Here is a 23,510-nt window from a genome sequence, read left to right as displayed (position 1 = left end):
TTTATCACGATTTGTCACTGATTCATTCAATATTCATGATAACATTTATCGAAGTATTTTCCGTCACAAATAAATCATGATTCCCATGATCTTTTTTAATTATTTGTTTTTGTGGTAACTTTCACAGTTATTGAATCCTATTTTTTAAAGCCAAATTAGTACAGAATGCACGTCATTTACAAGCTCAACAAACCCCAACAGATTCGTGCAAAGTGTCGTGCGACACGTACAAAGATGAACAAATCAGGAAACCCAGGAATTCTCCAGTCCCAGTTTCAAGGGGTGGATAACTCTATCTGCCGAAGGAAATAGAAGTGTTGCAAACAAACTACTCTATTTACCGGATAGTTGTTCTGGGACACTGAACGGTTTTCGATCACGGGCAAGTCGTGGTTATCATCGTAAATGTAAAACTATACCTTATAACTAGCCTGTGTACAACCGTCCCGCTCCGCTCGAAAAAATCGCGGAGGGGACGCCAATTCTTTTGAGCGGAGAGGGACGGCTGTTCCGGGGGGGGGGGGACCAGTGACATTTCAGCTAGGAAGAAACGACTCTTACTGTCGGCGTTTCCATATGATTTCAAAGACTATTGAAAGAGCACAATCGAAGCACCAAGGAACTCCCTCCTCGCAAAGCTGTATACGTTTCTATACGTGTTCTGGCTACGGGACACAAATGTCACAAATGAGGAACCTGCAGCGGCTACCACTCACGCCTAAACCAACAATTTTGGGTGGCAAGAGGCGATGTAGGGTTATCGAATTCCTTGCAATTAGTCAAAATTTTGACCAAAAAAGGGGGGGGGGGAGGAGAGAAAATAAGAACCTATTAAGAACCTAAATAGCCTTAATTTGTGTTAATTACCATTTACGTAAGAACCTGTTTAGGCTAACCTGGAAAAATTAGGTTCTTACTCGCGGATTTTTATTGTATTTGGCGCTTATTAGGTTTTTCTTTCGGCCGTCTACTTGTAAAGTAAAAATCTTTATTTATAGAGGGATGCACCTAATAGTGAACAACACTAGTGAACTTTTGGTCCTCTATTTAAAAGCGAAAACTGAAGTAAAAACTACCTAGGAAGTTTGCGGCATTTTAAGCCTGATCGCAGGCGAGCGGGCCCCCCCCGGCATTTCAATGAAACTAAAGATAAGGGCAATACAAGGGCAATACAAAAATAAATATGTATTCCAGTTCAACTGAGTAAAATTATCCCGGTACGATTATATTTCTGTTAAAAAAAACTTTCAAGGCTCAATATTGAAAGTTTAAAGGTGGATCAAAAACCAAACGTTTTCGACTTTAAAGACTTTAAAAGTGATCACCAGGGTTGTTGTGCTTGCCGCGTCGGTTCGTATCTAACCTCGCGCAAACACTTTATCTTTTTAGCGAACATTATGCTAAACAATAGTACAAACTTAGATATATCCCAGCCCAAAAATATGTTTTAATACAAATATAGTTATGCAAATACAAATATATGTCTCAGTACAACTCAAGAGAGGTTTACAAATATAGTTTTCCTAAAATATATATCTACCCCAGTTATATATGTCTCAGTATAAATATATTTATCCCAGTACAAAAATAAAGTGGTATAGATTTTAAAAGTGACAATAGAAACAGGGGAAGGGGGGGGGGGGGGGCTTGTTTTCTTGCTATTTTCACCATTTTGGCCAAGGGGGAGGGTTCTTATAAGAGGGTGCGCGCTTATCCGAGGAAATACGATAACTGTCATGCGGAGGTCAAATTTTCTCAAAAATTATAATTATTCAGAAATTATTTCTCAAAACTTATTCACGTTAAAATGTTAAGAGATGAGATGAAAAAGAGTTGAATTGCACCCTCTCTTGCTCTGATTTGATAAGCCGCCCCCGGGCGGTGATTTTGGTCTAATAATTATTCCACAAAGCAAATGATATCTTTATCATGCAAATTAATTTTAACGAAACACGATAGGAGCTGAGTATATAAAAGAAGTCATTAGCATACGGACTATATTTACACTGTGAAGTGTAAAACGCTCTTGTATTTTCTCGTCCGAGCGACTGCTCGCTTTATTCGGGGTTGCTTTGCTACGCTATTTTTTTCAGACTTAAACAAAGGTCGACGATATGGAAAAGCTTCCTAATCGAAACTTTTATTTGTTATTTACCTGTTGGTTCCATTTCATTGTCCATTTCGCCGTGGAAGCCACAAGCGAAGGTGTCCTAAATCGCGTCGAAGACGTTGTTTTTCCGCCGAGTTTTCAGCCATCTAGCGATCCAAACATCCCAGCTGGACACTTGCAAATGTTTGGCCTTCAAAGACCGTCCAACGGCCCGGTCGTGGAATACAACAAGGTATTAAAACCTCAAGAGTTCTGGGAGTCGCACGTCAGCAAGTATGAGCCACTTGTGTTTCGTCAGGCGCTCGCAAACTCTCCCGCGCTACTGAAATGGACCGACAAGTATTTAAAAGAAAAATATGGAGACTTGGACGTGTTAACGGAGCTGAAAACGGAGAATAGAACTCACGGTGTTACAGCGCGTATGTTGCTGGGTGATTTTATTGATATCTATAGGAAGAAAAATCTTTACGTGGTCACAGTGTTGCCCGATCCGATGAGACAAGATCTTCCGGTCAGTAGCTGTTTATGTTTGAATATTTGTTTATAAATTAAACCCGTAAGTTTTTGTTGGTAGTCGTTAGTAGAGCGACTGTTTAAGTTTATAACAAGTTAGAAGAAGGACAATCGCATTGAAAAGCTTGTGGCAATATTTACAATGGTAATACTGAAATCTTCTACAGATTATCCTTTGTTTATTATCAATTTTAATGAACAAATTTACACTCAAACCGCAGCATCTGTTTCTCAGCTGAATAAATACCCCGATCAAAACTAAACTGTCTAAAAAGTTTGAGTCTGATCTAGAAAGGACCGAGAAAAAAAAGTTCCCGTTCCCTTCCTAGAACCATGTATTTGCTTCTCCTTCCCCTTTGAACGCAGGTTAGCGTAGCAGGCACCTGAATTTTTGAGCGCGCGTTTGGGACACGCGAAAGACACGAGACGGCCACGCGAGGAAAAAAGTGAGAAGGCCTTCTTAGACTTCTTATCTTTCTCTCGCGTGACCGTCTCTAGTCTTTCGCGTTTTCCAGATACGCGCGAGAAACTACACATGTGCCTGCTAAGCAGGCTAGTGGGATATCAGCTTGAAAACGGCGGAAAACATGCAAGCACCCCACTTTGCTAATTTGAACCTTAATGTCTTAGTTAAAGGCAAAATTCGGAATATAGAAGACCGTGGTCTAAACACCATCAGGAGCCCATTACCCCTGCTCCTGACAGCGTTTACACCAACATTTGCCACATTCTTTACACTAAGGTCGTGCCAACATTACTGTGCTAGGGTTACCCTAGCAGGAAATATAAGATAGCCTGGGTTTACAAGTAAAATTTCACAGGTTGTCTTAGCGTGTGTAGCTGGCGTAAAAAGGGGACAGGGGTAGTTGGAGGATTTAGGGAATTGGATGAGTGAAAACCTTTCTCCCTTCCCCTCTACCCCCCTCCCCCTTCCCCTCCCCTTTTTACGCCTTTACGTCAGGCTAAGGTTGTCTGGGTTACGCGAATTGTCCCTGAGCATACACGGCAGCTAGGGTTACCCTAGTGTTGGGGTAATTCTAGTTGTCTTTTAAATGCGTTGATGAAAAAAAGGAATGTGCAAGTCCTAGGGTAACCCCCTTGGTAGGGTAACCCCCTTGGTAGGGTAACCCTTCCTGCTTTTAAACAGGTCCTAAAAAAGAACAAAGTTCTCACCCTTTTTAGTGCGGGGAGAGAGAGAGACCCTGGGAACGAGGTTGCAAAGTTCTTTCTTGTTTCGGTGGGGTGGGGGGGGGGGGGGGCACACATTATTTTCGAAACAACGATTAGTTTGCACACATTTGAAATCCACCGAAAAATCAGCGTTACAATTTAATTGATAAAATTAAATAGCACATCAAAAAGGACATCGTTTTACAGCTGAACTCTCTATCTCCACTTTAGTTACTTCCTTGTCTCATGTGTGGCACATTCAAGGACTTCATACACGAGCTCAACTTCTGGATGAGCTCAGGAGGAACACGATCTGTGATTCATTTCGATGCAGACCATAATATTCACTGTATTGTCGCGGGCCGCAAAGACTTCATGATGATCCACCCTGACTTTGCACGTTTTTTGAATGTAACGAAGGTGAGTCCAGGCCTCAGTAACCCGTTATGAGATTGGTTCATTTCGCATTTCTACATTTGTCTATAATAGCAATAACAAATTTTTATGACGCCATTTCCCGTTGGTTTAATGGCGTACTTAAAATATAACGGAATAAACCTCAAAATAGTAACTAACCATCGTATTCTCTTGAACTTACTAACGTAGAAAGACAATTTTTTTTCGAGATTGGGAACGAAGCGGTACCTTAAGCTGGCAAAAAAAATCAACATGAATTCTCATACCACTTTTGAGTTTTTGCACTATATTAAAACAAAAAAAAAGGAAAAAACCACAACTGTATGACCAGAGAAAATATAGACGGAATTGTCTTAAACAAGCGGTGCTTCCCTAAGTGTACTATAAAGCTGTCATTTTCGACTTTGTTTTCAGTTCGGTTCGGGCTTTTTAAGTATTAATCCTGATATGGTTGACCTAAACTGATCTGTACCCGATGTATTTGTACTGTAATAAAACATAACTGTTTGACCAGATTGAACATCAGGATTGTCTAAAACAAGCTCGGCCATGCTCCTTAAATTTACTAAAATGGTGTTATCTTATTTGTTTATTTTTTTCTTCAGCCACCCCAGTTCGGTTCTGGTTATTCAAGTGTTGATCCTGATGTGGTTGATCTGAATCTGTACCCTGGCGTTTCAAAAGTGGAATGGACTTACAGCACTCTTGAACCAGGCGACTGTATTTTTATTCCCTCTGGTAAGCTAATGCACACTGTGAAAACCGCTTACCCCAATCATTTAAGAGGAGCTGGCTAAACACTTTTCGCGTTTCCCAACTGGTTTCAAGAATCTGTTATAAAGTATTCCGGCCAATAACGGCGATCAATGTGTTTGTGCTTCGCTTTTTGACAATGGATCAAACAAAAAAAGGTTAAGTCTGCGTCCGAGCCAAGTGGCCCATACATGTATATAGTCGGAGCTTATCCCGGCGGTTTCCATAGCATTAAGCGACTAGGGCATTCTACTCCCCCTGGATGGGATGCTAGTCCATCGCAGGGTTACCCCACCCCCAGCAGTAAATTCGCCGGTACCCATTTATTCACCCGGGTGGAGAGAGGCACTGTGAGAGTAAAGTGTCTTGCCCAGGCCGGAACACATCGCAGCGCCCCGGCCAGGGCTCGAACCCGGGTCGTTCGACTCGGAGTCGAACGCGCTAACCATTAGACCACCGCGCCTCCAAAATGGATCTAATACGTTTCCTTTAATAGTTTTCCTATGAAAAAGACGCCTGAACAACAAGCCGGGAGGGTTTACTGTCGTGTTCGTTACCCCCTCTCCCGCGGGTTGTTAATACAAACATCTTTCCGTAGTCCGATAGAAACGAAGAAAGTGCGTTCGTACAAAGGCAATCGATCTATAGCCGCACAAGCAGTTAATGTAAGCATCTTTTTTGCGGTCATTTACAAACTGAATCGTTATTTTACCGTCAGGGTACATTCACCAAGTGCGTTCATACAAAGGCAATCGATCTATGGACGCGACGATGCTGGTCACCCTCTCCCCCAAAAGCTGTTAATGTTATCATCTTTTTGCGGTCAGATACTAACTGAGTCGTTATTTTACCGTCAGGGTACATTCACCAAGTGCGTTCTTACAAGGGTAACCGAACTATCTCCGCTACAATGCTGTTCACTGAATCACTGGACGACACGCCGTTTGATGACTCTAGCTGCGAGAATGAGACGTATGAGTACCGACCACTCAGTGAAGCCAAAGTGCACTGGACGTACAACAAAGGAGACAAGACGATCGACATGGGGTATCAGAATGTGGAGAAATTCAGACAAACTATGCTGGCTACATTTGACGAACACGAGGTACTGAAGGCTTTTGTGAAAGACGTGAAGTCAAAGTAGGGAGAAAGGTTGCCGGAAGACAACTTAGTGCATAGTTTGAGAGTATTATAGTATATTTGAACAAATTCCTGCAATCTGAACGTTCTCGACTATAGATACAGTAACTGAGTGATTAGATGGTTAGCTGACAGAACTGGTTGACTGAAAAAAACCCAGACAGAAACAGACAGACAGACAGACAGACATGCTTGCTGGCTGACCTGACTGATTGACTGACCGTGTCTGACTGAATGAATGATTAACTGCCTGACTGAGTGACTACCTGTCTGTCTGGCTTCCTGCCTGCTTTCCCGACTGACCGACTGACTGACTTACTGCCTGCGTGACTGAACTGATCTGACTGACTGCATGACTGACTGTCTGCCTGCCTGATATGACTCACTGGCTCCCTGCCGGCCCGACTGAAGTTAACAAGTCAGTTATAGGTCAAAGCAATGATAGGAGAAAATAACATAGGCGGGGGCGGAGCAGGGGGGGGGGGGGGTAGGGGGCTGTAGCCCCCCTCCAAACGAAAATTTTGGAGGGCTCAGCCCCCCACGTTTTGGTGCCGAAAATATCGCGAGCGCAGCGTAAAATTGGTTTGTGACGATATTCCGTCTCGCGAGTGAGCTCAAACGTCTTCGAAACTTCCTTGGAAGTCATCGGGAAACTTCGTTTATCTTCGGAAAAGCTCGAGAAATGATCGGAGAATCTTCGGGAATCTTCGGTCTAGAAACTGCTCAGAAATAAAACAGTTGCTAGAACGGAAAACCTGCCGAGTATTTTTGGGACAATGTTAGCCCCACCACATTCCAAAACGCTCCGCCGCCTCTAATATAAGTATAACTCAGTTTACTTTTCCCTTTCACAGACTGATGTCTTAACTGACAGACAGTTTTCCGAATGGATAGAAGATATGTTTGAGCTTGACGAAGATGATATGGAAGGCATTCAGAGAGACACCTATAAAGTCTACCGCGAGTTCCTGGATCCAGATGGAAAGGGCTTCGTAACACGTGATGACATCAAAACTCTTTCCCAGGACACTTTGAAACAAATTGCGCGGCGTTGTGAGCCACCTCATGGTCCTGTTGCTGGGGCACCCGGTGATAAAGGAGGCGCTTACAAGTTAAGGATGGAGAGCAAAGCAGAAACTGAGCGAGATACAGAGAACGAAGGAAGAGACGAGTTGTAAAACGGTAAAAATATAAAACAATGACCAAAAACCTTGACCCATAACCTCCAACGAAGCCGTTACTCGGATCGTCACGCAATGCCAATTATCGGAAAAGCGTTGCGTGACAAGCTAATTAACGGCTGCCAATGACCCAAGCAATATCAGAAGTCATTTATCTCAGTAAATACCGAAAACTAAACATTATTGTGAAAGATTGCTATGTATTTCTTAGTGCTCTTGTTAAATTTTGGCACGTCCATTTGTAACTGGTGTAGTTGAAAAAAATTTTATGTCCAGAATCAAATTCATGGGCCAAGTTAGATCGATGTAAATTAATTTAAAAAGAAAGTGTTAATAGATTTTTCTTTAGCACCACTATTTATTGAAGGTAAAATAAAAGTAACTACATTTAACGCAGTTAACAGAGTATTTATGAAGACGTAATTTGGTATTTATGGCGTTACGTAATCGGTAGTTAATTAAGTGCCAACCAGGGCCGGGTTGTTCGAAAGTCGATCAACAATTAAAAGTTGATCGAGGGTTCAATTTTTCTTGTATAAAAGCGTTTTTTGCTTAGGTCGTGGAACTAGTTTGAGATTAGTCGACGTCAAAACTGGAGGACAAAAAAAAAACAGATAACCTCACTGAAAAGTTAAAGGGACTGTGTCACGGCTGAGTTAAGTTGATTTTATTTAGGTTTTGCCAAATACTTGCTATGAAATTAAATGTTTGCAAAGAAATTCAAAACATATACATGTATCGCAATCCATTTCAATCTTCGTCACTTTTGGCTATCCGTACCTTCTTTTGTGTTTGATGTGTTATTGAAATGTTCCTTTACTCTTTCAAGAGGTTATTTTTATATTTTACCGAATTCAAGGGTCATTTCCGATGCCTAAATTTGGCTAAAAATCGTGGTACAGTCTCTTTAACTAACTGGAAACAAGATTCACGCTAACTGGATAAGCTTAATGGTGCTTATTTGTCCCTTCGTCTCTTAAAGGGGAACACCCGTTCTTTTAACCCTTTTGCTCAGTTGAGCCTGTTTACAAGCTAAAGGAACGGAATGGTCATACGAAACTGGCACAGTAAAGGCCAACGGCACTGAACTATAATAAAACCTAACCTCTGTGGACTGTGCAACTAGATTTGTACGAAAAAAATAAAGAATGTATTCTCATAATATAATCAACAGCCAACCATATTGGAAACAAATGCTGGCAAATTTCATCACTATTTTTAACATTTTCCCTTTCCCACATCTTTTTCCATTTATTGTATACGATGCAGCAAATCGTTGCCTTCTGAAGCATTGTATTTTTCCCTTTACTCTTTCAAGAGGTTATTTTTATATTTTACCGAATTCAAGGGTCATTTCCGATGCCTAAATTTGTGAAGCAAATAATCAAGGCTTTGGCAATAATCAAGGCTTTGGTGATGAATTTTGTAGCGCAAATGACATGTACCGTAAATGATCTAATAAACGCCCGGGGCGTCTATTAAATTTCAGGGGTCCTGAAAATTTAAATTTAAAGAGAGGCGTTTATTTCAATTTTACTGTAACAACGTCAAACAACAAAGATGCGCATTTTGCTCGCCGAATAAGATAGAAAACAGAGTGCGAATGAAAGACTAATCTACTCTGCGCTAATGCAAAGCCTACAGATGTCGTTCATTGTTCGATATCGATGTCTTCATCGTCATCGGGGTCATCCATGTTGGCATCGTTGGCCTCTTCGATGTCCGAGTCAAGCAAAAACGACACTAATTGCGTGATTTTACTTTATGGAGCGTTTCCTTGGTTTTCGAGGCGATTCTTAGGGGGCGTCTCAGTTTTGACACGGGGCGTTTTAATATTAGAGAGGGGCGTCTAATACAATTTTTACACGTCAGGGGGAGGTGTTTATTAGATACGAGGCGCTTATTTCAGCGTGGGCGTTTATTAGATCATTTACGGTACGTCGGTTCAACTGTGATTTACAGTACATTGAAACTAAGGATGAGCGCTGACGTCAGCATAATAAAGCACATCTGGCGGCCGCTATCATTTTTACCCACCCACCCAACCCATGTGAAATGTTTATTTCGAACCGTAAACAGTGATGTATGAAAATAAAGGATGGTAACAGATGACAAGGAACAGTAAACATAGGGATCTAAGCTGATATGAAAAGGTGTTGGAGACAAATCCAACGACGTAAACGTCCCAACCAAATAATGCCATCATCTAAGCTAATCAGACAAGATAGTTTGGAAAAGCTACCGATTCAGTTGTTCATTAGAGCAGTTTTCAATTGACTGTTGTAAAACCGACAACCAAAGTAATCACTCTAGCCAATCACAAAGAACACAGACAATCCAGTGAGCCAATCAAAACTCGAAGCAAATACATGTAGCCGGCACGAGGCGCGGGAAAACGTGGTTTTACTGCTGATTGGCGAGTCATGATTGGTTTTAGGCTATTACTAAGCGTAGTTCTGAAACTGGCAACGAGAAACCTTATTTAGGCATATAGAAGCATTTTAAAACGCAATCAAAACTTAAGCGTAGTAAAATTACGCGAATAACAAATGTCTTGGTAAACGCGAATTACATTTCCAAGAAATCAACGCGAGTTTTGATAAACCGCTCTGACTAACGTCAGGATAAACCAATGACACGCCAGTTCTTTTATTTGTTGGACAGCTTTTATTTGAATAGAATTACAAAACCGTCTGGAAGCATATGAAAGTTAAACTACACCAATAACATACTTTACAGAGAAAAAATATTCTTAATTTAAATAAACTGTACTCCTATTTGTATAGACTTTCCCAAAGTCTTTTGCTTCTCGTTTTCCGGTTTGGTAGTTTGTTATGAACACTTAATCCCTATCAATTGAAGAAACGTGCTGTGTTTTTATACACCAAAATTTAGTTTTCTAGAGCTAAAGTTTTCTCGACAAAAAGGGGGCTATGTCACGCAATTTTAGGCAATTTCGGCACTGACCAACTGGTCTGTATCACAATAAAGGCTTTTATTATACATTGTAGTCACTAGCTGTCTTCTCATTGGCTAAGAGCCTACAGCTAATTCTGGGATCCGCGCAACCTACAGATTAGTGAATAATCTGCTAGCAGATTATTCACTAATCTGTAGGTTGTGCGCGCATGCTGATTTCCAAGAGCAATGCGTCAGGCATCTAGCGGCGAAGGAAATTCATAGTTCGTCGATTCACTTCTTCAACCGAGCAATAGTTTGATCAAAGTTCAAAAATTGCTGACAATAAAGTCTCGGAAAACACAAAATGACTAACAAAAATTGGGAAGGAACTATTCCACGATTTAGTAGGACGACCAGCCGGGGGAATAAGCACAAGTTTTGAAACAGGTTGAAATCGTTTGTCGTTACTTCCTTTTCCAGAAAAACAATGTATAATAAAGGGGAATGGATAGGCAAAACTCGAGAAGATTAAAACGGATTGCATTCGAGTAAACTTGAAAAACGTCGGCCCGACTTTTTTCAAGTTCATCTCAATTTGAACGAAAGTGTCATTTACAATGCTCGAAAATCATCCTTGTTTCTTATTTGGCCCTGAGTTTGCCAATAGAAGACTTTTGCTCTCCCAATTTGAAGATTAAAGCTCTTAATTAACGAACATAAGTAGAATTACCTAAAACACCGTGACCTAGCTCCTTTAAAGCAGGAATCAAACAACTCCAGGTCGATCAGAAAAAATTGTTTCCTAAGAATGACACAAAAAACGGGGTGAGCGAGGTCTTCAAAAAGAATTCAAAATACCCTAATTAAAAAAAACGCCGGTTCCCGCTGAGCTTATGGTGGGTCCACAGGACCGACTTTAAAATAAATAGTCGAAACAACAGTGCAAAATTTTTTTTATAACATATTCTTTTTCGTACTACCCACCTTTGCTTACCCAAATATATCTTAAAATTAATTTAAATATCCGATATTTAATATTTGGAAAACAAACATTTAGCATGCTAGCCTGTTTACACGTGCGCGTATACGGGCTGGCTAAGTTTGTTTGCCCAAAAAATATTCTTGGACTTTAATTTAAATTAAGCTGAAGGGTTGCTTTTCATCAAGGCGATGTCTCCTTCTACCATTTCTTTGACCAGATCCTAAAAAAACAATGAAAACAACTTTGAGAGAGATTCCCCTTTAGGAAATCGAGTAATATTAATTTGATTTGGACAAAAATCGAGTACCAGAATAATTTAAATCCTACTGCGTTATTTTCTACCCTTTTTGAAAGTTAAGATGTAAGTCATTATCCGTGATAACAACAACAACAACAATTTCTTATCAGAGCCTGAGAGAATGAACTTCAAAGTTCACAAGAACCATGTAAACTATAGGTAAAATCTCAGGTGTAGCTATTTCAGTTTGCAAAATCGTCTTTTAAGCGATTCAGTGGAATTCAGTGGAACTGACTGGAACTGTTTTGGTGTTGTCAGTAATGATTTCTTTTGAAAAGATATTTGAAACAGTAACACAGAAGTTTGCAATAAGATGTAAACAATTTTTTTACATAATTGTGTCTAATTAATACTCGAAATCCTGGCAGATACCGTCTTAAACTCTTTTAAAAATTACCAACAAAGTTGTAACAGTTGTTGCAGATGAAAAGATAAATAATCTCTTTCTCCGATCTGAGCAAGAGATTTACGAAATGTATGTATCACAAAAACTAAAGGAGGCAAATTAATTGAAGGACTACGCCCTCATCGAACACGCCTCATCACAGCCAACATCTATTACTACAGTATGTGGCCCTAAATCCGGACAGTCCTTGGTCCGGAAACTTTCGGTTTATCGTGCATTTTGCAAATAGGAAACAAAGTTTTAATAAAACCGAACCTTTCCAAAGATTGCTCGATCTGTTTGGTGTCTTAACCTCGCTCGAAGGCTTTCCTGCTGGCGGTGAAGTCGAGAATTTCAAGTCGACGTGGAGGTAGGTGAAGTTTGTTTTCGCGATGTTTATTTGTTCATGGCGCCGCAAACTAACTAGTTTTCTTTGTAATCTTGTATATCCGAACTGAGCTCGCTAAAGGAGATAATTTTTGGTAGAATTAATGTTTAGGAAATATTCTTTCGACTAGTGCAAATTTTTTTTAATTAATACCACAAAAAACAACAATCTATAAAACTACTTTTCCGTCCAAAATAACGAATTTAAATTTCTAAGTAATTTTGCTGACTTGGTCCTTGGTCCGGACACTGACGGCAAACAAATATTTAAAAACGTCTGAAGGGGGAAAGCTAAATAATACTGAAAAAACAAGAGTCTGACAAAAGGTACACCTTTCGCTTGAGTTCTAAGGCATAATAAACTTCATTTTACAACAATAAAACTAAAACGAGGAGTTTTAATTCAAACTTTATTCTAGCTTCAAATCACGCTTACCAGCCTAATAAGCGCTGTAGTTTATATTCACTGTATATTGTTGACGACACGAAATTAAGCTCTCTTCCCTAAAATTTTTATTTCATTTTTCAGAATTTCACTAAAACATACTAAAAATGTGCAAGAAGCTTCTTTAGATTGCAGTTTGAACAATTGTTGCGTAAATAGTGCGTGCTGTCCGGACCAAGGACCCGCTGTCCGGACCAAGGGCCGTCAAACCGAACCACCGTTTTCGATATTACAGGGTAATCGAGTAAGCACAGAAGCCGTTTTCTTTCCACATGTTAGCTGGATGTCACGGTAACTTACAGGACAAATCTCAGCTCACTGCTCTTCTTCTAAGCTGAGAAATACACGTTCGCGTCTTTTTCGTCCGGACCAAGGGCCACATACTGTACTACGTATACTGTCAGAAGCATAATTATGCTTTTAATACTGTACAGTAAAACAGATATTATATCGATACCTCAAAAGACACTTTAGGTTTCCAGCCAAGAAGTTTGTACGCTTTTGCTGATGATCCCTGAAGGTATTCCTGGTAGAAGAAATAACTTCTATTAATTTTGATCAAACACTTAATAAAAAATACTAATAGTAAATAATAAAGATGGTAAATTTTAAGCTCGGTAATAAAAAAAAGATAGAGTTCTTCACGAGGGGACAAAACGAGCCGGCCGCTCAGGTTGGGCGCTCTAACAACTGAGCTACGGGACTCGGTGAGGGGCCATTACGGTGTGCGCGTCCGCTCTGCTGGATCAGTGTCGTTATCAGTGTGTTAGATGGTAATTTTGCTGGTATATGAGTGGCGGGTCCCGACTCAGCGGGTGGGCTGGGGCATTTTGGTGATGTAGCAGTTGCAGGACGCGTGTCATTCTGTGGCGCTCGTTCGGGGGCCGTCTGGGGGCTGGGTCCGCGGGGACCTCCCTCGTCGTGTTCTTTAAAAAATACTAATATATCCATTTTATAGTCCGTCAAATACTGATTTTTCTTGTGCGCAAATGGTCTAAACATTTCTGATGCAGCCAAAATTGGGGAACATTCAATGATAACCCCTAAGTGATGTATATATCTATATCTATATTATCCCAACTAAATTGTAAATTCAATAGAACTGAATGTTTTGAACAGGCTAGCAATATTCTTGAATGCTGACATTATGACTTCACCATTTAACATCTTGGAAAAAGAGTGTGATCTTATAGTCCCGCAAAAAAAAGCAGAAAAGTCTCCATTTTGGCACGAAAACATGCACAGATGTTTGACCTTGCACATAATCTGCACCCCATAAAGCTCACAGTTTCCCTTGAGCCTTGCTCTCGAAAAATTGTTGTTTGCAGACTCTCTTTATTCTTCTGCCAATGGTGAAACGTTTTTATTGTTGGCTATCTAAATACAAATACAATGTACAAGAGTATACAACTCACTGTAACTTTTCATATGATGTTGTATAGTTGTTGGTTATTTCATGATTTTGCATGTAACTCGGTGATAATATTTCATAAGAAATTAGTACATAACCAAGCATTTGTCTTGCTATGTCCCAAACGCATTTCAAGCTCAGCCCATACTCAATTTTACCACAATTTACCTGTGGAATAGCGAAACTATCATAGTATGCTGCCCAGAGAAATTCTGATTGACTTATTTTTATAAATTAAAAATATCAGTTTTATTTTAAAATCACAGAATTCAACTCACCACTTCTGTAGGTCTGTAGTACTTGGGGTTCACCTGCACAAGAACCTTTCCAGTGTCTTTGTTCTTTCCAACTTCTTTATCACCTTCACCCTCCCAGCTGCAAAAAAAAAAAAAAAAAAAAAAAAAAAAAAAAAAATCACCCTTTTATTTGGTGACATGTCTAGAGTAAACAAATTGCCACATCCTCCACATTATTGTTTGGTGTTTTTCAGCACTTTAAATCTTGCCTTTTCCTTCTTTATCTCTCTATTTTTGTTGGTTCCAATGGATAAAAAAAAAAATTATGCACTTATTAATTAAGTGGAAGAGCTCGATGGGAAATATTTGGCTCAAGGTCAAGTCATAAGGTGCTCAGTCGTTGGAAAATTACCTGAAGAGCCAAGTATTTGCTACTCTGGCCCAACCGAACTCAGTCAAAATGTTCTGAATGATGCACACAAAATGAATTGATTTGTTGATGTGTGCATTACCCGACAGCATTTTTTTCTAGACCAGCTCCTCTACAGGGTTCCTTACTGGTTTGACTTTAATTTCCAAATCATGTACCATAACATAATATTATTCTCAAAAGTTGCTCTTCCCAAGGGCATGAAGTTCTTAAAGGACTGATCAAGAGTAAAGAAAAGTGCACGATGTTGATTGACTTACACAATGCTTATGCCAACATGTTGAAAAGCTGCCACAACAAATTCTCTCACACTGTGAACTTCTCCAGTTGCAACTACAAAGTCCTCTGGTTGTTCATGTTGTAAAACAAGCCACATGGCCTATAAAAGAAGGACACATCCACATACGGAATAACATAAGCATAAAGTATGTTCCTAGCCAAGCATCACTTGCCACAACTAACAATACCATGTAATGCATGTTCAAACACCTTGAAGAGAGTGAGTTATAATCCCCCTAGATGGGATGATAGTTCATTAAGCAAGTGACCGCAATATTTTATCAGAGTTTTTTTTTCATATACAGTAGTGTGGTTGTCCCGTTGAAAGTAGTTCTGAAAAGAACTGTTGTTGGTGACTGAGGTTTCGACAACCTGAGCAGACGACATCTTCCGAGACAAATGAAAAAGCTGTTGTCAGTCAATGATGTAATAAGCCAATCAATGATGTATAAGCCAATCAATGATGTATAAGCCAATCAATAATGTATAAGCCAGTCAATGATAAGCCAGTCAATGATGTAATAAGCCTGGTCTGTTGAAGCTGATTGGTCAGTTTTGCTGTGGTGAACATTATTGGCTGTAAGACTTGTGTGTTTGTGAATGGTATTGGTCACTGTCGTCTGTCTGTTGTTAGTCATGTTGTTCTGTTTGTGGTCGGTTTGTCCGTTTTCTTTACAGTGTCGTCATTTGTGGCCTGCGCAGGCCCCTGAGTGGGGTTACCAGCGGCAGCGAGCCAGTGGGGCCTGTGCCTATGCTTCCCCCTCAGGCCCTGCTCGCTCGCTGCTTTCTTCATACCCCACTCGGAGCCTGTCGTGGCTATTGTTAATGGGGGGTCTTTATCTACGGAATGATGGCATATATGACTTGTTGACATATGGATGGTATAACAGTAAATATCCAGGTATACATGGGGGCGGAATGCATGCTGCTACCTGCAAAAGAAGTAAATAATAAAATTTCATATTTTGCTCTTTACCTCAACATAGTCTCTAGCATGTCCCCAGTCTCTTTTTGAGTCCAGATTGCCAAGTTCAAGCTATGATAAAATAAAAAAATTAAATTTAATGTTAATTAACAACTACATAATTTGCTAAGTAGAGGTTGGTAACCCATGACATCTTGGATGCACTGTTGGCTGCACTCCAAGATGGAGACTGCCCCATGGCTGGCACAGCCCTGGCAACCCAGCCATGAGCCCCAATGCAAAGGGGAAAAACAGGTGGAGGGTGGGAAAAAAACAAGTAAAAAATGCTAGATGTCATAAATATGGTCTATGTTTCTATGAAAATGCAGTTGACTCCAAAAGCACATGGAATCTTAATGGTGGATCTGGGGGTTGGGCCTGACAAGCATCCTCACTCCTTTAACATGGGAGATCCCAGCCTAAGCCTGCCTTAAAACTCTCAAGGCCTTTAGTTTTATTCAAAACCTGATGGTAAAGTGATATATATACCTGATTAAAGAAACTTTGACCTGTTAAAAGCATAAACCTTGAACGAAAAGGCCAAATGGGATTCTGGGTAGACAGCATTGCTAAGCTAAGTACTATTCCAATATCAAGAGATTTTCTTTCTTTGAGAGCTTTAAAAGCATGATGTATGCAACCTGTTTTACGGTTATGTTCATTCTGTCACAGAGGACGATTACTTTTTTGGATATTTTCCCAGTAAACATTTGAGTCCTATATGGTATATGTTTTATGGGTCAACGATTCTTCAATCAGGTGTATTTTATTGAACTCTAGCTTACCTTATCTTGAAGTCCTAAATGAATTTTAGCCACTGCTCTTGTTATCTTCCTTGTTACAAAAGTTTCACCTGAATTGAAAAATTGCATTCATTAAAATTATTTTCAATTCGTATAACTTTAAATACACAGTTAACTATGATAACTTGATTTTCTAAAGGTAATGAAAAGAGTTACAATAAAAAACATATGAAATAATTAGAGAATCTGTACCTCTGCGTGGACTTTCATGGTTAAATAGGATTCCATTGGTAGCAAACATATTGTAGGCTTCTCTATAATTTACAACAATCCAGAAAGCATACACTTTGGCTGCCCCTGTTGATAAAAAATAACCATGAATAAGTTGCAGGCATTAACATGTTTTACAGGTCATTGATTGAGTAGGAAATTAACATATAGATTTTTTCTTACCATAAGGCGACCTGGGATAAAATGGAGTCTTTTCAGTTTGTGGAATTTCTTGAACTTTACCAAACATCTCACTGGTAGAGGCCTGTCAAATGTGATAGAATAAAGTATCTCAGACTGAAATATCTCAATGCATTTCTAGGAGGTCATCACCATTATTAAATTGCTATTGCCATCATCATTTTGTCATCATCATCATTGTCATTGTTGTCGTCGTCATCATCATCATACTTATTTTATTGCAAATATGACCTTAACTTTCACCTAGGTATAATTATTTTAAAGTAACTGGTCTTTTACCCTGACCAGCTACCCTTCCACACATCAGGGGCGGGTCCAGTGGGGGTGGATTGGGTGGCCAGCCACCCCCCTTGATCCACAAGAAAACATGAAAATAACAGATGAAAATATAGAAAATAAGGACATTGACACTGGGTAAAGTCTAGTAATTGTTGAAAACTTTAGCTAAAATTAAGTTAAAATAATTTATTTGCTAACATTCACCCCCTCCCATAAAAAAACCCTGGGTCTATAAAATAAAATAGTAAACAAAATATTTGTTAACAGCCATCCCCCTTTGAAAACTCCTGGAACTGCCCCTGCACATAGCTGTTAATCCCATACACCCAGTACTGTGTTCCGGGGTGTTCTGTTTAGGTTCTTGTTTTTTACAGACACCCACGTTCAGGTGACATTAGGGAAACATATTTATCAATATTATATTCCTCTTGCTACCTGATAGAATCTAACAGTTTTTTCCAATCCACAGGTTTTGATTGCATCCAGCAGTCTTAATGTTCCAACGGCATCAACATTAGCAGTGTACTCAGCTAAATCAAATGAAACCTGAAAAAACAAAAAGAATTGTCATGTGAATGCATTTTCTTGTTAGAGAGCTTTGGCAATAAATGCATGCCACAAACTGTTACTAATTTGTGACTGCACACATTTCAGTCAAGGCAAAGCCGTAATTCAAATGAATACAAGATACCCTTGTGACTTTGCTCAGTAAAGAAATTTATCTGTACCAAGTAAATTACAGTGTTTAACAAGGTTTACTTCAATAAACATACCGGTACCACTGATTTGCAGATCAAAGTTTTTTAGCTTTATTTCAGAACACTTACCTTCACATGGCTTTGTGCACCTAAATTGTAAACCTCAGATGGCTTTACCTTAAGAAAAAATAGGAAATTATAATAATAATTATTATAATTTACCTGGTAGTTTGATTAGGTCCATTCCCCTTTAATACCCATTGTTGCACATTGATAAAATAGGAAGGTCTGAGAAATTTAATAGACAATCTAAAAAATAGAATTTGCTGCTGTTGCAAAAGAAATATATCAGGAAAAATAACACCCTCTGTAAAACTCGGTGAACATCAATTTAACCTTACACCTGTGCATTGGCAAAACAGAACTTTTTCTCTCACTGAGTACAGTCTGAGTCAACTCCCTATATAACAGACACCTTCAGGACCACAACTTGGTGTCTGTAATATATAGGAAGTCCGTAGTGGCAAGAGTAATTTTCAGTAATTCTTATTTGCCGGGACTTCAACTTCTGTCTGTAATAACGGGTGTCCGTAATAGTAAGGTGTCCGCAAGGCGAGAGTTGACTGTATATTTCTCCACCCAAGTATTATCTAATGATAATTTTTTAAAAATATATTTTATTTTTGTATGTTTTTTAAAAAAGCTGACCTCGTTTATAATTTTTACAAGATTTGTACTGTCAGTAAGGTCTCCATAATGTAGTTTCATGGCTGTAAACAAACAGAACAAAAATTCACTAGTTAGATGGGAAACAAAACAATGTTTAACTTTTAAACTGGGTTTAGTAACAACTCGAAACTTACAAACAACCAGCGCCTGCTAAATAACAAAGACTACTAACAGTCTACTAACAGTAAAAGACTATAACTAACAGTAATCAATCCATACCTCCCATTTTATGTGACCTAGAATCAGCGTACAAATGAGAAATTCTACCAGTGTTGAAAGAGCTAGACCGCCTTATAATTCCATGCACCTGGTAAACAAAAATAGATGAAGAAATACCTAAAAAATAGCAATTCTCTGGCAATGTCTAAAGTTTAAAGTAATACTTAAAGGCACATGATTTGCTTCATTACAGTTTAGATAGGTATCTTACTAGACATTACTATTACTGCAATAAAACACTGAAAACCTCATAACTAACCTCATAACCTTTTGAGAGTAGCAACTCAGCAAGGTATGAGCCATCCTATAGAAATCACAAAAGACAATATTTATTAAAATTTTAAAATACAAAGATCTTACATTTATTATTTCACCCTCTTATATACCAAATTGTATTGTCCAGCAGATAGGTTAGACATCTTAAAGGTATAATACTGAAAAGAAAAAAAATAGCTAGGAACTACAAATTATCTTCAACCTGGTCATGTACTACCCTACATTCATTTTAGGCAGCCATCATAATTGGAACTGAAATGTAATGTACAGGTAAAGTGGAGCTGTTTTTGAACCATGTGGCCCACCAGGCTGGAGGTTATTCTGGTTTTATGAAGCTAGTATTTCTACCCCTTCCCCACCACTGGATGGTATGCTAGTCAATCCCAGGGTTACCCCTAGCATTAAATTCGCCAGTGCCCATTTATACACCTGGGTGGAGAGGTAAAGATTGCATATGAGCCTAGTGGCCCATCAGGTCGGAGCTTATCCCGGTTTCTGTAGCATGAAGCGACTTGGTAGGAGAATTTCTACTCCCTTTGGGAGTAGAAATACCCATTTACACACCCTGGTGAAGAGAGGCACTATGAGAGTAAAGTGTCATGCCCCAAAACACAATGCAGTGCCCCGGCCAGGGCTCCAACCTGGAGTGCTTGATCAGAGTCCAGCATGCTAACCATTAAGCCATCATGCCTCCCACTGCTTTGTGAAACCGACAGGAAAACTCGACTATCAGTTCTCACTACTAAACCGCACACCAGTATAACTAAGTAAAAAACTTGTGCTGACCTGTTAACATGTATTGAAATGAAAAATGGGAGAATTTATGCATGGGAAGAAAACCAAAACAAATTAGGGATCTCCATTGAAAACACTTAGAGTGATCATGTGCGCTGTACGTATTGCCCCTCGACAAAGTTTTTGACATCGTTCTGATAACGTCTGTTGAGTTAGCCAATCAAAATGGAACAAGTAAGGGAGGCTGCTGTGGGGTAATGATAATTGTCTGAAAGCAAACCTGGGACTTGACAACTTCGATTCAACTGCTGTCTCTAACTAACAGGCCTTGCACTTCGATTTGCCAGTTCAAAGGAAAGCCATAGGAAAGCTTTCCAAAAAATGTCAGAATAAAATAAAATAAATCAACGAACATCTGCTACTTTATCATGTTAATTTTTGATGAGAATGCCACAACCAAATGGGGGTGCAACTGGTCAAACCTGGGGTCCCCAAGGGGTAGGGGAAGTTTGCAAATTGACAGGTTGGTTAGTTTGTGACCGAATCATTCGTGTCATCAGCATGCAGAATAAGGTTAACAAGTTTTATTTAAATGGAGGTTAACCTATTCAATTCAAAGACAAGTATGGAGACTTATAACATCTGTAACTGCTCTCATTTAAAGTGAAATTTAACACCCTAATAGCATGAATACATTAGTCCAATATAATTGATAAATATTAGCTCTATTTCAACCTAAATCGCGTTTATTCAAATGTGGGGGAATTGATAAATTTGCGGAAATTTTTGTTACCTAAATAGACTGGATTTAATGTTGGAGTAAAGTTAATTTTCAAGTTTATTTCTAGTCGAAAATTTCGCACCTTGTCCACAAGGCACAAGTTAATAATTTCCTAATCCACTTGACTGGATGATATAAGCTAACTCTCCCTTCCATAACTGTAAACTTCTCAGGATTCTAGTGTTCTAAGACGATCGTAGCACATTATGGCTTCTCATGCCGTGTCACCACTCCAAAATGTTCAAAATAATAAGACGGTTCGATCGTGAACTTAATTCAATCGGCCACGGCGCCATGCTCTGCTAGCGCCATGCCATGCGGGAAAACATTCTTGAAGTTTCTTACCTGACCGGTTATGCCCGTGATTAAAGCAACTTTCCTGAGATCTGTCTTCGCCTCGGCCATATTTACACAAAATCAGCGCAATGCTATAATATTAATTAGACTTTCTTGACTGTTCTACGTTTTCAAAGGTTTCATAAACTCGTTGCCAGGGTCTTTCGCCGGTGACCGTGACACAACGCATTGTTGGGGACTTTGCGTGACGCCACGTATTGCTTTATGCCAACCAATCAAATGAAGAGATAACTCCCTTGTTATATTGTTGCGTGATCACATCAAATTTTCGCTTGCGACTCTTTTTCTAAAATCACGAATGTTTGATGTCTTTGATTTCGCAAAAAAGGAAGTGGCTCATTGATAAAAAAATGTAAAACAAATTCTCCAAATTCGCGGAAATTAAATGTGGCGAAAAAATTACAGTTATAAAGTTGTCACGAAAAGTTCGAAATACCTGCTAATTTCTAATCTCTCAGTATTTTCATGCAAGTTTACGACTATTAAAGTAACATTTTGTGAATCACAAGGATACATTTCACTGAGAAAAATTGCGAAGATACCGAAGTTGGTTGAAGCTTTTATCATTCCGTGATTACGATCTAGACCTCTTGTCTGATAAGACTTGGGCACCGATATTTTTAGCAACAGGCTTATTTTGGACCGGAGGAACAAGAGGGTGTAAACTTGTCACTTCCGGCGGCGCAGCAGGGAGGGGGGGGGGGGGTGTTCAAGAAAATGTTCGGGGGTTCAGCCCCTCACGTAGGACTTTCCAAAACGCTGTGGCATTGACGACTTCAAAGCGTACATTTTCTGCCCTCCAACGAATAAATAACTACATACGAAGCACCATGAGTCAGGATCGTCTGATTTGCCTACTTACGCATTGTCACAAATCGATTACGAACACGCTGGATACTTTAAAAATTTCAAAAAGGTTTGCCTCTGCCAACGAACTAAGCTAAAGACATTTTCAAAAGATTGCTTGGTGTACGATGAGCCTCACCCCCACCCCCCCCACCCCCCTCCCCGACCGCGCGTCGAAGAACTTTGATAAAGCCTAATTGTTCTAGTTTGTAAAGCAGCCCGCAAACGAAGCAAACTGAAGATCCTATAAGGAAGGAATTAAAAACGAAAGCTTTACCCATGACTGGCATGGTTACCTTATCTTGAAATAATTAAACTTCCCATTAGTTTAAAAACGCGGATCACTGGGAAGCACTCTCATATTTTCCTCTTTGTCCCATGGTCGTGTACTGCGCACTAAGTACCAAAATAATTGTTCTATTTAGCAATCGCAGTGTTTTTATTCATCAGAAAACAGACCACAGTTATAATGTTACTGAACGTGTTAAATGTGTCTTTTTGTCAGCCAGAATCATGCAAATGCGAAAGGAAACGTCTGCGCTTGACAACTGATATATCAAAACCTGTGAGATAGTTTTATAAATAAATTATGCACAGAACGCCACGCAAAAGCGTTGGTAGTAAGCAGAATTTTATTTTGCGAGATATTGTTTTGCCAATACCGTGGGCAGAAATAATAAAAGGAAAAATCAGAAATTAAAACCTGGTTTACGGGGTTACAGCGACCCGCCTTCCCCTGTGTATTAAGAACTTGGCTACAAAATTTTTCATGTTTCAAATTATCAGGTGTGGACATGATACTGATCTCACAAAGAACACAGTTTTAAGCAGGCGTACCAATGGCATCCCGTGTTCTCATTTTATTGTCGAAAGTTTTAAAAAAGAAAACAAAGACTGGCTCTGATTTATCGAGATTAATATAATCAACAATGATTTAAAAAATATTAGGCCCTACCTGACCAGTGACTCCTGTAATAAGCGCCACCTTAGAACTATTGGCCGCAACATTTGTGCGTAAACTGGCGTTTTGTTTGTAGAAAGACATTGTATTTGTGATCTCAGTTTGTCCAAGGTAGAAGTATTACAACAGTTGCGTGCATGAATATTAAATGATATAGCTATAGTGGTAACAGTATTGCTTACCTGTCTGCCTAAAGCTATCCTTTAAGAGGCTGTCGCCTAGAGACACGTGGCAAGCTAAAAGAATCTCTCGATTTTTGAAAGAAAGAATAACTTTTTAACATGTTCAGTTAACACCAAATTGCAGATCTATACGATATGAATAAGAATATCGGGAATAAGATCCCTGAAAAAGGCCATAAAAATGATCTTTCACTTAGTAAAGAAATTATTCTACATGACACGAGCGTGGGA

The 23,510-nt window shown here is 39.3% G+C and overlaps 2 protein-coding genes across 4 annotated transcripts; one reads left to right on the top strand and one right to left on the bottom strand.

Moving 5' to 3' along the window:
* The first annotated feature begins 1,996 nt into the window (after positions 1-1,996).
* Positions 1,997-8,451, top strand: LOC144649848 (uncharacterized). 2 transcript variants are annotated; one of them, XR_013569954.1, is made up of 6 exons: positions 1,997-2,621; positions 4,025-4,213; positions 4,816-4,948; positions 5,821-6,068; positions 6,958-7,734; positions 7,776-8,451. XR_013569954.1 is itself a non-coding variant. In XM_078509445.1 (5 exons), exons 1-5 carry the CDS (start codon positions 2,115-2,117, stop codon positions 7,279-7,281), a joined length of 1,401 nt encoding a protein of 466 aa, XP_078365571.1. In that variant the 5' UTR covers positions 1,997-2,114; the 3' UTR covers positions 7,282-8,451. The 2 variants fall into 2 exon arrangements, 1 of the variants encoding a protein (XP_078365571.1); XM_078509445.1 differs by having other exon boundaries at positions 6,958-8,451.
* Positions 8,452-9,895: 1,444 nt separating this feature from the next.
* Positions 9,896-23,248, bottom strand: LOC144649847 (GDP-mannose 4,6 dehydratase-like). 2 transcript variants are annotated; one of them, XM_078509443.1, is made up of 14 exons: positions 23,092-23,248; positions 19,401-19,445; positions 19,142-19,229; positions 18,902-18,963; positions 18,323-18,370; positions 17,931-18,041; positions 17,199-17,280; positions 16,998-17,102; positions 16,788-16,855; positions 16,015-16,074; positions 15,020-15,138; positions 14,372-14,468; positions 13,140-13,208; positions 9,896-11,387 (listed from the first exon to the last, which is right to left on the bottom strand). In XM_078509443.1, exons 1-14 carry the CDS (start codon positions 23,179-23,181, stop codon positions 11,325-11,327), a joined length of 1,107 nt encoding a protein of 368 aa, XP_078365569.1. In that variant the 5' UTR covers positions 23,182-23,248; the 3' UTR covers positions 9,896-11,324. The 2 variants fall into 2 exon arrangements, with proteins under 2 accessions (XP_078365569.1, XP_078365570.1); XM_078509444.1 differs by lacking the exon at positions 23,092-23,248 and adding an exon at positions 21,279-21,460 and having other exon boundaries at positions 9,898-11,387.
* Positions 23,249-23,510: the final 262 nt, after the last annotated feature.

This window comes from Oculina patagonica, chromosome 4, assembly GCF_052425735.1.
Source record: "Oculina patagonica isolate OP01 chromosome 4, crgOcupat, whole genome shotgun sequence".
Taxonomy (NCBI): domain Eukaryota; kingdom Metazoa; phylum Cnidaria; class Anthozoa; order Scleractinia; family Oculinidae; genus Oculina; species Oculina patagonica.
This window is presented reverse-complemented; position numbering and strand designations above follow the sequence as displayed.